Source organism: Rhinatrema bivittatum, chromosome 15 (genome assembly GCF_901001135.1).
Source record: "Rhinatrema bivittatum chromosome 15, aRhiBiv1.1, whole genome shotgun sequence".
Classification (NCBI taxonomy): domain Eukaryota; kingdom Metazoa; phylum Chordata; class Amphibia; order Gymnophiona; family Rhinatrematidae; genus Rhinatrema; species Rhinatrema bivittatum.
In genome coordinates this window covers 45,363,401-45,380,429 of record NC_042629.1, presented here as the reverse complement: position 1 = coordinate 45,380,429, position 17,029 = coordinate 45,363,401, and the positions used below count along the sequence as shown (strand labels likewise).

The 17,029-nt window shown below is 45.9% G+C and overlaps 1 protein-coding gene across 2 annotated transcripts in view; it reads right to left on the bottom strand.

Moving 5' to 3' along the window:
* NDC80 (NDC80 kinetochore complex component) overlaps window positions 1-17,029 on the bottom strand; it is a 167,753-nt gene that overhangs the window by 58,660 nt on the left and 92,064 nt on the right. For both annotated transcript variants that reach the window (XM_029578372.1, XM_029578373.1), the window contains exons 10-11: window positions 8,288-8,432; window positions 6,469-6,674 (exon numbers count right to left, since the gene is read on the bottom strand). In XM_029578372.1, coding sequence (XP_029434232.1) covers window positions 6,469-6,674; window positions 8,288-8,432 — 351 coding nt within the window. The remainder of the gene's footprint in view (window positions 1-6,468; window positions 6,675-8,287; window positions 8,433-17,029) is intronic.

Sequence of the window (17,029 nt, the reverse complement as noted above, 5' to 3'; positions counted from 1 at the left end):
TCCCCAGAACCTGTAGTTAGTCCCACGCTGTGGGGAGATGCATGGAAAGGAAGTTTCGGACTTGATCCATCAGCTTGAAAGCTTGAGAGTCCGGCAGGTAAAGCTTGCTGACCCGAGTATTGAACAGAGCCCCTAGAATTCCAGGACCTGGGAAGGTCGGAGAGTGCTCTTGGAAAAATTGACTATCCACCCCAGGGACGAGAGGAGAGCAGCTTGCATAAGGTCTCTGACTTGGCTCGCACTAGCCCAGGGGTCGGGAACCCATGGCTCGCGAGCCAGATATGGCTCTTTTGAGGGCTGCATCTGGCTCGCAGACAAGTGTCGCCACACTTTCCAGTCCCCCGCTGACCTAGCTGCTCCCCGGTCCTCCTCCGCCCGGGCTTAAAATGCTGTCAGCCCGGGCGGAACGCGGCAGGACAGCTGGAGTCAGCGGCACCGGCGTGCTCTCTTCTTCCCGCCCCCCGCGGCCCGGAAGAGGAGGTGGAGAGCATCGGGTGCGTGCGCGGCAAGAAGAGGCCACGCTAGTGTCCGACGAAAAGAAGACTGCAGCGCGGCTCGGAGGAAAATGAAGAGCTTCAACCGCGGCCGATGGGACTCCGCGTCCGCGAGGGCTGAAAATGAAGGAGGTTAGCGTTGGGAGGAGGCTGCTGCTGCCGCGAGTTCCCGGAGTGGGGGTGGGGGAGAGAGAGAGTGAATGAGCGAGCAAGCATGTGTGTTTGAGATCCTGTGTGAGTGAGAGATTGCATGTATGTGAATGATTGAGAGCCTGTATATGTGAAAGAGAGTATGTCTGTGATTGAGAGCCTGCCTGTGAGAGAGAGAGCATGAATGTAAGTTTACCATTGGGAACCTGTATGTGTAAGTTTGTGATTGAAATCCTGTTTGTGTGAAAGAGTATGTGTGTATGATTGAGATCCTTTGTGTGTGAGAGAAATCATGTGTATGTATGATTAAGAGCCTGTGTGTATAAGTAAGAGAGAGACCATGTGTGTCTGTGTGTGATTGAGAGCTGGTTTAGGTGATGGAGCATGTGAGTATGTGATTGAGAGCCTGTGTTTAAATGAGAGAGAGAGACCATGTGTGTCTGTGTGTGATTGAGAGCTGATTTAGGTGAGGGAGCATGTGAGTATGTGATTGAGAGCCTGTGTGTAAATGAGAGAAAGAGAGGACATGTTTGTAAGCATGTGAATGAGAGTGTGTGTGTGAGAGAAAAAGACAGCATGTATTTATGTGATTGAAAGCCTGTGTGTGTAAGTGTGAAAAGATAGATAGCATGTGTGTAAATGTGTAATTAAGAGCCTATATAAGTGAGAGAGAAAAAACATGTGTATATGTGAGTACTGAGAGCATGTGTGTATAGGTGTGTCTTTGAGAGCGCTGGTATGTGACAGAGGAGAAAGTTCCAAGCAAACCACCCCGCCTCCTGCTAATTCAGAACAATCTCAGGACACCTGGATATCAAACGTTCCCAGGTATGCAGAGCAAAATAATTTTTGTATCCTTATTATTTTTCATTACTGGGTCTTTGTGTCTGCTATTTTGAAATATTTTGTTGGTATCTGGAAATGTTTTATATGAGTTTTTAATTACTGGATATTCCATTCATCAGCTGTTTCGAAATATGTTCTTTTTGTTAGTACAGTTTTACTGCTGATGATTTTATATTTCTTGATTTGTTTTATAAGGACGGGTGATGTTTCTTTTTTCCTTTGTTACACTGCATACAGAGACTCTGGCTTGTTGCAGTTTCCAATTCAGTTTTTGTCTGCATGCTTCTTGTTATGCGTTTTGGTCTCTTTATTCTATGTTAGGTGAGGGACAGCACGTGATTCAGGTGAGGTTTTCTGCTGGCGTGTAGTTTCTGTGTAGGACTCTATAGCAGCCTGACTTGGTCCATTTTCCTAATAGGAGATGTATTGGTGTCTTAAGGCCTGGTGTAATATTTTCAGAGACTTATTGTACTTTAAAAGTGTGATCTTACATAAAATGCACACATTTACTTGTATTTAGTTTTAAACATATTGTATGGCTCTCATGGAATTACATTTTAAAATATGTGGCATTTATGGCTCTCTCAGCCAAAAAGGTTCCTGACTCCTGCACTAGCCAATTGTCTAGATAAGGGTGGACTAGGACTCCGTCCACCGGAGGGCGGCCGCCACCACTACCATCACCCTGGTAAACGTGCATGGTGCCGTGGCCAGACCAAAGGGGAGAGCCCAGAACTGGAAACCAAAGATATCTCTGATGTTCGGCATGGATCGGAATGTGCAGGTAGGCCTCCGTCAAGTCAAGAGATGCCAGAAATTCTCCGGGATGAACAGCCGCTATAACTGCCCTCAGGGTTTCCATCCGGAAATGGGGCACTTTGAGGGCTCGGTTGACCCTCTTGAGGTCCAAGATGGGGCAGGATTCGTCCTTTTTTTTGAATCATGAAGTAAATAGAATACTGGCCGGCGCCCCGTTCCTCCACGGGAACGGGGACTATAGCCCCCAGCCCCTGGAGTCCGGCGAGAGTCTGACATATAGCAGCCCACTTCTGGTGGCCACATGGGGAGACCATGTACAGATCCAGCAGGTCACGAGCAAATTCTAAAGCGTAGCCTCTCTCGATTATCTCGAGGACCCACTGGTCCAATGTGATTTTGACCCATTTCTTCAAGAACAGGGACAGCCAGCCACCCACCTAAGTTTGGAACGGAGGAATGGGCCCACCGAATCATTGAGGCGGGCTTGGACATGGGGTGCTGTGGATTACCATCACGGAAGGCACAGCGCCCTCGAAAGGACTGAGACCAGGACAGACCTGGAGGAATTTCCTCTAGAGAAGGTGCCCCGCGCCCTAGGATTATATCTCTGCTGACCCCTGAAGCGGGTGTGAGTAGGGAAGAAAGTTCTCGCTTGCTTCGGGCGCTCCTCACCCAAGGATTTAATAAGTTGTTCCAGGTCCTTGCCAAAAAGTAACTTACCTTTGAAGGAGAGCGTGGCCAGTTGTGCCTTGGAAGACGAGTCGGCCGCCCAATTACGGAGTCAGAGAAGCTGTCTGGCCAAGACCGCAGAAGCCATCGCTTTTGCCTGGACCCGGAACATGTCGTAAAGGGCATCCGCCCCATACGCTATAGTGCCTTCCAATCTTTCAGCCTGCTCTGCCTCTGCAGACAGGAGGTCCTAGGTGCTGAGCAATTGTTGAACCCACCTGAGGCTTGCTCGCTGCATGAGACTGCTGCAGATCAATGCCCGGACACCCAAGGCCAAGACTTCGAAGATGCGTTTGAAATGGAATTCTAGCTTGTGGTCTTGGACATCCCTTAGGGCCGTAGCACCCACCACCGGGATGGTAGAGTGCTTAGTAACTGCAGTCACAGAGGAATCCACCTTGGGCATTTTCAGCATGTCTAAGCACTCCTCTGGGAGAGGATAAAGCTTCTCCATAGCTCTACTGAGGCAGAGCCCCGATTCGGGAGCCTCCCACTCTCTAAGGAGCATTAGCTGATGCATCGGATGGAAGGGGAAGGTGCACGGAAGAGCCCTCCCGCCAGGACCGGGTCTGCGCAAGCAGGCATTGCGGCCGAAAACTCGTCCACTAATGGGCACTCTATCCCCAGCTCCTGAGAAATAAAAGGGATAAGTGGCTCCAGTTCCTCCCTTCTGAATAGACTTAGAACCCTGGGGTCATCCCCCTCCGGGGGGTGGGGGGGGGGGGGTTTCAACAAAATCCTGATCTAGATCCTGGTCCTGGGCACCCAAGGGAGTGGGAAGGTCTGGGGGAGGGGGGACCCCTGGGACCACCCGCACAGGCCCCTGCGCATCAGGAACCGCTGGGACGGACGGTGCAGCAATCAAAGGAATTTTAGGGCGAGGAGGAGCAAGGGGGTCCGCCTCTTCTTGCAGGTTGGCTAAATAAGATTTCTGTATTAAAAGCACAAATTCTGAAGAAAAACAAGGCCTGGAACCTCCGGGGGGGGAGGGTCAGGACCTGCATCAGGGGACTGCAAGGTGCTCAAATCGGGGAGGGGGGGGGGGGGGGGGAGGAAGAAATCTAAAAAAAATCCAGGTGAGTCCTGCTGCCACGAAATAGCAGCATCCGAAAAACCAGAAATGGCCACTATTCCCTGGCCAGGGAACGGCGTGGCCATGCGCTTGTGCGGCCTTGCTCGGGCTCCAGAGGAGATTGCAGCCGCAGAGGGACCCTCCCCCCGGCAAACACTTAGAGCAGAGCCCTTCTCTAGAGAGACAGAGCAAAGAATCCCTGCAGGCAAGGAAGAGGGGAGAGTGCGGCATGGCCCTGATGCAGAGGAGAAGCAGTAATTAAAATCAGCTGGGCTGCCGGGGCTGAGGGAGCGGAGGCAGGAGACTGAACTCTGCCCACTCCCAACTCTCACAAAAGGCTGCCCAAGTATTTAGTTTCACTTTGTTATTATTATTATTATTATTTTTTTTTTTTTTTTTAACTTAGACAGTGCAGAGGAAAACACGTCCCTGCAGGCAGCTCTGGGGAATAAGCGTCCTGGTAGACGAGATAGAGAGGCTGTACAGAGGGAGTGACTGGCACCACCAATTTCACCCCACAGCCGAGGAACACTGGGGATAGGGAGCCTAGGCTATATTACACAATGGGCAAAGCCTCCCTAGGCCTCCCCCCCAAGAGCGAGGAGACAGAAACTGTCTCCTGTAGGAAATCAACAAGAGTCCAAACACTTTTTTTCCCCAAAAATGATAGATAATAAATTCTTGCTTGATCCAATAAGTTTAGAGAAGAAAGAAAGTCCCAAAACAGGGGCTAAGCAAAAGAAACAGGGAACCGCAGGGTAAGCTGTCGCATCTGCTGGAGACAGACAAATCCTGAAGGGCTGCAGGGTAGGCTCTATCCTGATATAGGATACCTTTTCAGTTTTGGTCTGTCTCCATCTGTTGGACAGGAGGCTCAACCCATGGTCTGGACTGATCCGGGTTCGTACAGGGAATGGGGAGCTCGTTAAATTGCTGCCGCAGGAAAGTAAAAAATTTGAGTCGGGAAGCAGTTTATCCTATTCTTCACCAGCTTTGGATGACTTGACAGTTACTAAACAATTTATGCTGGTAAGGTCACCTCGGGTTACTTTGGACTCAATTTGGGAAGCAAATAAGGGTCTCAATGCTTCATTATCTGCACAGATAAAACTCTATCTTGCTTCTAAGGAAAAAAAATAAAATCTTTGTAAGTCTTAAGTGATATTACTCAACAGCTTGATGGGACTAAACAAGATATTATGTGTGTTAAAACTACTCAAGAATTTCTAATTAAGAAAAAACAGACCTTGAATAACAAATTGAAAAATCTGGAAAACTCTGAGGAAGAAATTTGTGTTTTATAAATGTTTCTGAAGTGCTTTATGTATCTGCAGAAAATATGTTTGAAAGATATCTAGTTGAGATTCTTAAAGTGCCAGATGAAGCAGTACCTCTATTGTCAAAATCTTTCTATTTGCCCCCCCCCCCCCCTTTAAAAAAGGCCCTGAGGTCCTTTCTGTATCTCAAATAATGGAACCACTGGAACCTTTTAGATTGGATATTTCCAGAATTTTGGCAACAGCAACTCTGGAGACTCTGAGGTGAAAACCCAACTCTCCCTGCCTAGGACTCATTGTTTGCATTCAGGTTGTCTCCGCCCCCTGTTTCCAACAGCACTGTGGTTGTTGTGCCCATTGGCACCTGGTTTGGTGTCTGTTGGTCCGCTTTTTGTTAGGAAGCAGCCTGTAGCTAGGGATCCATATGTGAGGAATACCATCATGCTTGTCCTAGGAGAAAGCAGAGTTGCTTACCTATGATAGGAGTTCTCCTAGGACAGCAGGATGTTAGTCCTCACAAAACCCACCCGCCACCCTGCGGAATTGGGTTCTCTTATGTTTTATGTATGTTGCTTAATTTCATAGTTCTATGTTATGAGAGTGAAGAGGGACCCCGCATAGACGTGTAGTTTAGGGCATGCTCATGTGCACAAAGTTCTAGAAACTTTGACATACATTTTCTCTATCAGGCTCCATCCGATGAGGTCACCCAGGTGTGAGGATTACCATACTGTTTGTCCTAGAAGAACAGACAAATTTTGTATTTCCTTGCTTTCCTTTTGTTATATTTAGTCTATATCCCATGCTGTAGCAAGATTATTCTTGTATATTTGTTTGAAAGTGCATAAATAAATACAAAATTTAAAAAGGAAAAAAAGAAAAGAAAAAATGACTTTTCCACCGATGTTCTCCCATTTTTTTGTTATAGCATTTGATAAATTCCTGGGAAAAAAAAAAATAAAATGGAATACAAAAGTCCCTACAAATAACTTCGGAGTCAGCATGGCAGTACACAACATACAATCCCGTTACAATTAGAGAACTTGCCATTTGTCACCCAGGTACAGCTATATAATGCTGTTCAAATGCAGTTTAAATTGCTTTCTTTCTTAGGTCTTGCCTAAAAAACTAGGCTGCCTACCAACTCTTTGATTTTGGCAAATTTAAGCTCCTCATTCCATAATTGTTGCTTGTCCTCATCCAGTTCCTTGATCAGTTTGTTAGTTGTTTGCTGCAGTTCATTTTCCTCATATTTTATCCTCTCGATATCTGCCACAGAATACTTCTGGTTGTCCAAGATGTTCTTTAGACGAACATGCTCCTCTTTAACTGCTTCAAGTTCAAGTTCTACATTAACAAATAAATACAGAAATTCACAGAAAAGGAAAAGGTACTGTTTTCCCCTTTGAGGTGCAATTAGTTAAATGGAGGGCCTAGGAAATAAGAATTTATACTGGCTGAGTGTGCAGAGTTCTGGTAGCTGTACTGGAGAAAATTGGATTCTTTGCAGATTCTAACACCTTTTATTGAGCCTCCACAAGAATTATCCAAAGATGTTATGGCGCATGAGTTTTGGAGACTGCGTGGATCTGAAGAAGGGCCCCACATAGTTTCAAAAGCTCAAGCACATCATCTTGGGATAATTCCAGTGGAGAACATTTAGTCTTAACCGTTCATTTCCTTTTCTTGAATCCTGCTAGGCCCGCCCAGAAGCTTGAGTTTATACCACTCTACCAGCAAATGAAGCCGAAATGGAAGAAAAGATAGCTAAAGAAGAAAAACAAGGCAACAGGACTCTTCAAATATGTCAGAGAAAGAAGGAAGGATTGTAAGACTGAAGAGAGACAAAGAGCAATGTGAGAAGAGAGATGAGGAAAAAGCAGCAATGCTAAATAAATACTTCAGTTTTCACTGAAGAAGTGATTGGAGAAGGAGCACCAATGGGGAGGAGGATAGATATGACACGATTTAAAGAAGTGCGTTTCTGTGCAATTAGCAAAACTGCAAGTGGATAAAGCATAGGGTTAGATGGGATGCATCCCAGGATACTAAAGAAGCTCGGAGAGGTTCTGGCAGGTCTGCTGAAGCAGTGGTTCTCAACCTTTCATGACTCTTGTGGAACAGTGGAGATAGTTTTAGATGTGGCAAAGACAGGAACAGTAATAGAATTCAAAAATCAGTTGGATAAACACATAGGATCCCTGGAGACAGAGGTTGGTAATGAAGCACTAGGTAATCTGAACAGAGTGGCAGTTTAGCCAGTAACAATGGTATGACTGCTTAGCATGTCCATCAATGAACTGGGTTAAGCCTCATGGAGTAGTGGTTACAACCTTAACAGACTGGATGGACCATTTTGGACTTTATCTGATATTAATCACTGTTACAATGTTATTTCCCCAGAAGAACATAATCCAGTTTTCTTTCAAAGGTTATTCCTCCACAGAAGAAACATTTAGACCACACTCCTTTGAAAAGAACATCTGTAATCACCTAGCAATAGCAACAAATAGATATTTGATCCTCTACTGTTCTAGCCTAAAAAGACTTTGCAGTGTACAAAAATACTGTAGAAGATTAAGGAAAACGAGAACGCAGTCTGTTACAAAAACAAGACCTTTATACATTTGTCTGCAGCCCACACTTAATGGTATCACTCTAGCTTCATCTTCCCATATCCTTACACCATTCTTTGCATATGCAACAGTTCCATCTTTGCACCAGAAAACTAGCAGAGCAGTTTTCTTTAAAGTAGTAGACACCTTAAAAATGTTGCACTCTGTGCCATAATCAAAACAAGAGTAATTGGTGAAACCTCCCGCCACTATTTTTTTTTTATAGCATCCCTTGATTACTCAATTCCACTACAAAGTCAATTGGGGCAAGGTCATAGATCAGAACAGACCTAGAACTGGTCTAGTTATTGGATAGGAATATTTCCCAGTGTAATTTCTCCTAACCTGTTGCTTCCAGCTCATCTGAGATGTGTTTCTCTCTTTGATCAAGGAGGGCCATATGAGATTCCATTTCTGTCAAATAATTTTGGTATTTCTGATCATCTGCTTCCAGTGAAGCTTTTAATTTTTTCAAGGACGCCAGACGATCCTTTGAGGAAGAAAAAAAGTATTCTTAATTAACAGTTTTTAACAAATCGTCAGATCATCCAAAAACCATACACATTGCTATACTGCTGCATCTCCCAAATGCTCAAAGCATCTGTGAGGTTTGCCAAACAAAAAATTCCACACACAAGTAAAAAAAGGAGTCTACTTTCTAGTACGTGTTTGTGGAGCTCTGAGAGAGGGGGAAAAAAAAAAAATCACATCCCCTGAGTCCTCATACATTTCCCCCCCCCCCCCTCCCCAGACCTGTTCTGAAAATCTGCTGTGGCTAGGACACACACAGCGATCTCATAAGCTTTCTTTGCTTTCAGAAAGTTAGCTAATAAAAACGCCATAACCACGGTAGGTCTGGTTATATAATCAGGCAATTATCTAGGTTAAAATATAATGCATCGTGGCTTTGGGAATTAAGCAAATGGAGAAATTACTTACCTGATAATTTTGTTTTCGTTAGTGTAGTCAGATGGACACAGGACCAATGAGGTTGTGCTCCCCTGCCAGCAGATGGAGACGGAGTCAAGTTTCAAAGCTGATGTCACCCTAGATACATCCCTGCAGTGACCTCAGCTCTTCAGTTTTCTCTTCGAAAGCCAATGTGGACCTACTATTGAAAAAAAATGGATAACGTAAATGTACTCAAACACTAAAACCTGGTAAGATTATAGATGCCCTGAATGATGGCTTGGAATCTATATTCATTCCACCGGCAAATTCTTGGCACTGTTCTTGGGCAGCCATGGGCAGAATACCGAGTCCATATGTCTACACTAAGGAAAACGAAATTATCTGGTAAGCAATTTCTCCATTTCCTAGCCAGATGGACTCAGGACCAATGGGATGTACAAAAGCTACTCCTGATTGAGGCAGGAGGCTGCCTGTCACCGGTTAACACCAACCTTGCAAAGACTGCTTCCTCTTGGGCCTGACATCCAGGCAATAGAGCCTGGAAAAGGTGTGCAAGGACCACCACGTCACCACTTGGCAGATGTCAACTGGAGACAGCAATCTAGCTTCCGCCCATGAGACCATCTGAGCCCTAGTAGAATGAACTTTAACCTGAAAAGGTAATGGCTTTCCAGCCTCCACATAGGCTCCTATGACCACCTCCTTAATCCAGTGAGCTATGGTAGCCCGCGAAGCTGATTCGCCCTGCTTCCTTCCACCGGTTCTGAAACTTCCAGATACTGCACCAAAAGTCTACTGACTTTCAAATGACGATTCAGTATTCTTCCACGTCCACGTCCTTGTCTAGGATGTTAACAAAATGGACTGATTCAAATGAAAACTTCAAGACTATCGTGGGCAAGAATGTAACAGTATGAAGCTGTAACAGTCCTGGAGGAACGGTTCCTGACACGTCAAGGCCTATAGTTCAGAGATGCGACATGCTGAGCATATAGCCACCAGGAACACAAGGAAAGACTGCACAGCGTCCAAAAGGAGGGCCCTGCCAAAAACTCCAATACTAGATTAAGATTCCACAAGGGAACCAGTCACTGGAGGGGTGGCCAGAGGTGCTTCACCCCTTTCAGAAAACAAGCCATGTCTGGATGAGCCGACAGGTGAGTTTCTGTGCACCTCACCCCTGAAACAGGACAGAGCCACTACCTGGACATTCAAGGAATTAAGGGTCAAACCTTTAATCACGCCTTCCTGCAAAAACTCCAGAATTAATGGGATTTTGACCATCCGAGGGAAACACCGCGTTTCTCGCATCAGGCCTCAAAGACTCTCCAGACCCATACATACGCTAGGGACATAGAAAACTTCCGCGCGGCTGGGTAGGACGCCAAGAAGTGAGCTCCGCGGCGTTTTTCCTTTTCGATCTGAATTCTGAAAAAATATGCCCCATATGAAACGCAAGGGGAAGGTTCGGGGGATTGTAACAAGTTCCCCGAGCATAGACCCCTTCCAGCCGCGGATTGAAGGCTTCTTGGCAGGAGCAAGCGGGACGCCAAGCGGGCTGGTCGCTGGTGCAGAGCCTGCGGAACGAGCAGACTCACCCCTGACCCCGGATGTGACGCTAAGCCCTGGCGAGCCAGTGAGGCCGGAGCGCCCGAGGAGCACAGCCGATTCTGTGCCTGAAGAGCCCCAGGGCGTTTGGAATTTAGCGCTTTGGGAACCTACTTCGGGGGACCTGGGAGAGGAAGGTGCAAGTATGCACACCCCCCAGAGAGAACCGGCGAGTGAGATATCGGAGAGAGGTGCCAGAGGAGAGGAGAGGCCCCGAACTGCGATTGGAACCTCGGAGAATATCAGACCGGCACTGCTGCAAGAGAGAGGTGAGTCAGCTAAAGAAATCCCCAAATTGGAAATAAATGTTGGAATACCAGAGGATGTGACTCTTGGGAAAGTGTGGTATGCTCTAAAAGCAATAGACACTGCTCTAAAGTCAATTGCCCATTCGATGTCTGATATAGAAATGAAAATCCAAGGAAATGCCACTAGGATTGGGACTATGGAAGAACAAATAAAGCTTCAGGAAGAAAACGTTAAGAATATGGACTATTTGCAAAAGAATTTGGTGAAATCAGAAAGCGCCATGGGAAAAAGATTGGAAAAACTGGAAAATAGTTCTAGAATGTTAAATCTGAGAGTAATAAATTTCCCTGTGGTGAGATTAATTTCCCCAATAGATTTATTTAAAACATACATGAAAGAAATCCTAAAGATTCCTGAGACTGCATTTCCAGTATGCACTAGAGCATATTATATGTCTCAAAGAGTCCCTCAGGAAGAGTAAAATATACCACCTCTGGATATTTCAGACATACTGGAATTATCCGTAGAGACAGAGGTCAAAGAAAGGAAAGTAATGTTAATATCATTTGCCTTTTTATCAGATCGTAACTTTATAATGAAAAGGTTCTTTAGGAATAGAACTGCTCTGTTTTACGGAGCAAAATTATGGATTTACCCCGATATAGTTAAATGTACTCAACAACGAAGGAAGGAATTCCTAGTTATGAAACAAAGGGTACTTAATTTAGGTGCCCGGTTTATATTAAAATTTCCCTGTAAGTGCTGTATAAGTTACAAAGGGAATAACTATGTTTTCTTTGACCCTATCCAATTGAGGGATTTCTTGGTAGGACACCCCATAGAAAATCTTGCAGAGTAACTGACTAATATTTAAGTGCTTTGCTCTCCTACCTAATTCCTATTTATGTGTATTAAATTATGTCTACTTTCGTTCATTTTTCTTACTTGCCCCGAATTCTTATATTTAGGAATGTATATGGAAGGTAATTTGATTCTTAAACAGATTTATGTGCTATATTATATTATGCTGTATTCCAGAATATGTACCGTATTTCATTATTGAATAATTTCATGATGTAATTTTGTGAAAATTTTGAAAATAGAAAATAAAAAAAAAAAAAAAAGAAAACTTCCACGCGTGGAGTAAAGTGGCAATTACTTCCGCCAAATATGCTTGCTTCATCAGGTGAGCCCTCTCAATAGCCAGACTGGATGAATGGAGGGAGGTTTCACCAATTATTCTTGTTTTGATTATGGCACAGAGTGCAACATAATCGAGTCGGATCCTCATGAAGGACTGGTCCCTGCTGTAGTAGGTCCCTGTGCGGTGGGATTCACAGGGGGGACTCCACCAGGAGTCTCCACATACCACGGATGCCTGGGCCAATCTGGAGCTACTAATAAGACTAATCCCCTGTAGTGCTCGATTCTGAGAATGACCCTGCCCAGCAGGGGCCTCGGAGAGAAGGTGTATAGCAACTCCTCTTCTGGCCATGTCTGAATGAGAGCATCAATCCCCAGGGACCACTGATCTCTTCTGCGACTGAAGAAATCGGGGAACCTTCGAGTTGTGAGATGCGGCCAGCAGGTTGATGGACAGGGGGTCCCCCAGCGATCTACCACCAGCTGAAAGGCTTTGGCCGACAACGCTCACTCTCCTGGATCCAGACTCTCCCTGCTTAGAAAGTCTGCTCTGATGTTGTCTTTTCCTGCGATGTGAGAGGCAGAGATCATCTGTAGATGTATTTCCACGCATTCCATAAAGAGGTCTATCTCCTGTGCCACCTGCTGCCTCTTGGTTCCTCCCTCGCGATTGATGTAGGCTACCGTCGTTGCGTTGTCTGACATTACGCAGACATTACGTGGCTGAATTGTAGACATGGCAATCTGACTGCCCAGGCTTCCAGGTGGTTTATGCTCCAGAGGGCCTCTTCCTTGGTCCAACGTCCCTGAGCTGTCAGTTCCTGATAGTGAGCTCCCCTGCCCCGGAGGCTCATGTCTGTCATGAGGACCAGCCAGTTTGGAGAGGACAGGGGTACATCCCTGCCCAGATGAGCTTCCTGCAACCACCAGTGGAGCCAAAAGCACACTTCTATCGGTAAGTGGAGGCGAATCGAATAGTCTAGAGATTGCAGTTTCCAATGTGACAGCAGGGAGCGCTGAACTAGTCACATGTGTGCCCTCGCCCATGGCACTACTTTCATGGTGGCCACCATCAAAATTTAGAGCTTGAAGGTATGCCTGACGGTGTGGAGCTATCATGCTCATCAACTGATGCACTTGGAACATCAACTTCCTTATCTGTGTAATTAGAAGGAAGACCTTGCCCTGCTTGGAGTCTAATCAGATTCCCAGATATTCCAAGGGCTGGGAAGACTTGAAACTTTTGTCCAGGTTTATGACCCAACTGAGTTCCTGAAGTAAAGAGGTCACGCTGTTAGTCACCTGGAGACTCGCTTCCACAGACTTGGCCCAGATCATCCAGTCGTCCAAGTAAGGGCTCATCAAGATTCCTTCTTTTCTCAACGCTGCCGCTACCATAATCTTGGAAAATGTTCTGGGAATGGTGGCTAGGTCAAAGGGCAGTGCCCGAAACCGATAATGGTGACTCAGTACTGCAAAGCATAGGAAATGATGTTCTTGACGGATTGGAATATGTAGGTAGGCCTTAGATAGGCCTAGGGAGGTTAAGAATTCTCCCGATTGTACAGCCATTATCACAGAGCGTAGGATTTCCATGCGGAAATTAATCACTCGCAGATGTCTGTTGACATTCGAGGTCCAGGATGGGGTGAAAAGAACATTCCTTCTTAGGTACGATGAAATAGATGGAATAACCCCTGTATTTTCCTGGGGTGCAGGTACTGGGATTATAGCCCTCATCCTGAGAAGTCTTAACAGGATAGTCTCCACTGCCTGCTTCTTGTGCTGGGAGTGGCAAGGAGATATCATGAATATGTCCCGACCAGTGGTGCGAAATTCTAGCGCATATCCTTCTCATATGACCTTCAGTACCCATTTGTCCAAAGTGATCTCGACCCACCGTTGGTAGAAGAGGATTAGTCGACCCCCTATCTTCTTGTTCCGAGGGTAGGTCGGCAAATTTTCATTGGGGGGTCCGGGGCAAACTTGAACCTGAGCCTGTCCCTCTCTCTTGGGCTGTCAGCGTCGAAAGGACTGAGACCTCCCCCAAAGGACCAAGATCTCTGAAATATCGTATTTCTATAGGGGTGAAAGCACTGGCAGCCCTTGGGTCGACCTCTCATAGGCGAGGGGAGCTGAAACATTTCTCTTATCTTCTGGTAGCTGGTGAACTGGAGATTTGCTCCATTTACTGGCCAGATTTTCCAATTTGCTTCCGAAGAGAAGTGATCCTTTAAAGGACATATTTGTGACATTTGCCAAGGAGATTGCATCTGCTGACCAATTCCACAGCCATAGATGTCTTCTTGCTGCCACTACAGAGGTCGCTCCTCTGGCCGAGGTACAGTCCGAGCCCATGTTAGCTAAAAAAGCTGGCGGTGGGTTCCATAACCACTCTGGAATTCGCTCCAGAGTCATCCATTTCCCGAAAGAGGAGCAGGCACGAACAAGCTACCAGGGCACAACAAGAAGCAATCTGTAAGGTCATTGCTTAAGGATGGACTCCAATCTATCATGTGCATCCTTTAAGGCTGCTCCTCCCGCCACTGGGATACTTGTTCGCTTAGAGACGGCACAGACTAGTGCCATCCACTTTAGGGAAATGCAAAGGTTCTCTCGCTGACGGATCCAATGGGTATAGACCTTCTAACACTCGTCCACCTTTAAAACTTGCTTCTGGTGCGTCCCATTCCGGATCAATCAACTCCTAGATGGCTTTCAGTACTGGAAAGTAGCAAGAGAGTTTCCGTAGGGAAATCAGAATGGGATTCTTCTTTAGTTCTGTCCTACAGTCTGCCCCAGGGACTCCCAGCACTTCAGGGTCTGGGAAACCAGGGCCAGCAATTCGTCTCTATGGAAAAACCGTAACATGGTCCGATACGGTTCTAAACCAAGAGGAATTTCCCTATCTTCCAAGAAATCTGGATCCTCCTCTTCGTCAGTGCCATCCAGGTCCCTGCCAGGTATACCCTTGGTGAGTTGAGGCATGCCTCAAGGTCTGCCATTAGGACTGGGAGAGGGAGGTTTTACTGGCTGAAGTTCCATCAGGACAGGGGCAAATGAGGTAGCAGACTGCACCTATACAAAGAATTGAAGGCCTTGAAAAAATTCCACCCAAGAGAAGGCAACCTGGTCCATGCCTAGTCCAGAAAGAATTGGGGTAAGTGCCGCTGAATTTCTCTCTCCCATGTATGACCCATCCCGGGATTACTCAGATCCAGGGTACTTCCGGTTAAGGCTGTGGCTGACCCAAATTCTGAATGGGAGGATCCGGGCTTAGCAAAGTCGGGGGAGGCTAACTCTCCCTGGGCTTCCTCACAGTGCTAACATAAGCAAGAATCCAGGTCAGACTGTGCAGCCCTAATATGACAAGCAGCACAGAGAGAAAGGCACTCATGTTTCTTTGCTGCCAGAGCCATTGGTGACGGTAATTGCTCATTAAGTCAGCTCGCGCTTAAAATTATGCGCACAGATTTCAGGCCCCTATGCAGGCCGCAGCAAGGCGAACGCACAGCCTGTGTGCCCGGCTTTAGTTGAATTGTGCGATTAGTAAGTTGTGTGTATATATATGCGCACGATGTTATATGCACTGTGCGTGTGTGGTGTTATGTGCATGGCACGTGCGCAGAGCTGACACACACTGCGTGTACCAACGCTCTATGGAGGGCACAAAGATGCACGCAAGATTGCGCCACCATAGCCTACCATATGGTGAGCCGACCAAGCCTAAAGTGGGGCCTAGCCCACTTCCCCTTACCCCAACAGGATCGGGAACAACTCTGGTATGGTGCACCAAGCGAGGAGACTGGAGGAAGTCTTCCCGAAACCCCTCCAAACTTCTCTGAATTGGGAGGTAATTTTTTTTTTTTGCTTACCGGCTGAGTACAGAGACAGCCTCCAGCTGCGGGGAGGAGAGGGCTTTAGCCATCACCAAGGCTTCCTGCACCCACTGCCTTTCAGCTGCTCAGCAGCAAAGTCCATGTCAGGAACTGGCTACTGGACCAAGCCACACCTCTGAGGGATCTCAGAAATTCTAGATTGGGGAGGGACCTTTAGGTATCACTGCAGGAGAGCGGGGCTCAATCTTTTCTCCAATTTAAAAGTAGAATTTTTTCTTCCAAAAAGTACAGTGATCCCCATAGGGAAAGCACGTCCTCTATCTGATGGAGACAGAAATTCTGAAGGGCTGAGGTCACTGCAGGGTTGTATCTAGGGTGACATCAGCTTTGAAATCTGACTCAGTCTCCATCGGCTGGCAGGGGAGCATAACCCATTAGTCCTGCGTCCATCTGGTTAAATGCTAGGAAATCATATATTTAGCTCATATGTATCAGTCATGCAACCACACAAAGTGATGCATGAAACAGTACCAGCTATATACCAGATAATGAAATCATATAAAAATTTCAATTATAAAAGTAGAGTCAACAGCAATGGCAAAAAGAAAAAAGAGGAACAGATTTTCAATTCAATTTTAGTGCACATAAGGGGCACCTTTTCAGGAGGGTACACTCCCTCCCACGAAAAGTAATAACCATTAAAAATCATTCCATAGCACAATTGCATTGCAGTCCATTAATGGAAACTAGTTTCAGACTTATAAATTCCAATTAGCCAATTTAAAATCACAGAAGCTGCTCACTGAGCTACAAAAATAAACAAGGAATCATTGTTTGAAGCAAATGAATGGCAGTTTACTACTGAGCAGGTCCTAGAAAAGAAAATTATTCCTTACCTGCTAATTTTCATTCCTGTAGTACCAAAGATCAGTCCAGACAGTGGGTTATCTCCCTCTTCCAGCAGATGGCGTCAGATAGAACTTTGAAGGATGCTTTGACTAAGAATGCCTTATGACTGTGGATTCTTGTACATTGTTATTATGCTATTGTTGTTTTATTTATTCAATAAGTACTAATTGTGTTATGCCTTTCAGTATTATCCACTCTCCCTGTTAATTGTATCTCTCCCTGTTAATTGTATTGCTCGGTTACTTGTAAGGGCTCTGCCCAAAAGTTCTTGTTTTTTGTGAACCGATACGATGTGCGAACGGCTATCGGTATAGAAGAGACTTTAAATAAATAAATAAATAATTAATTAAGGTAGTGCACCCTCTACTAATCCTCAGTATGGAGTATATCAAAGCAAAGAGGAAAACCAGGATGGATCAAGAACAAT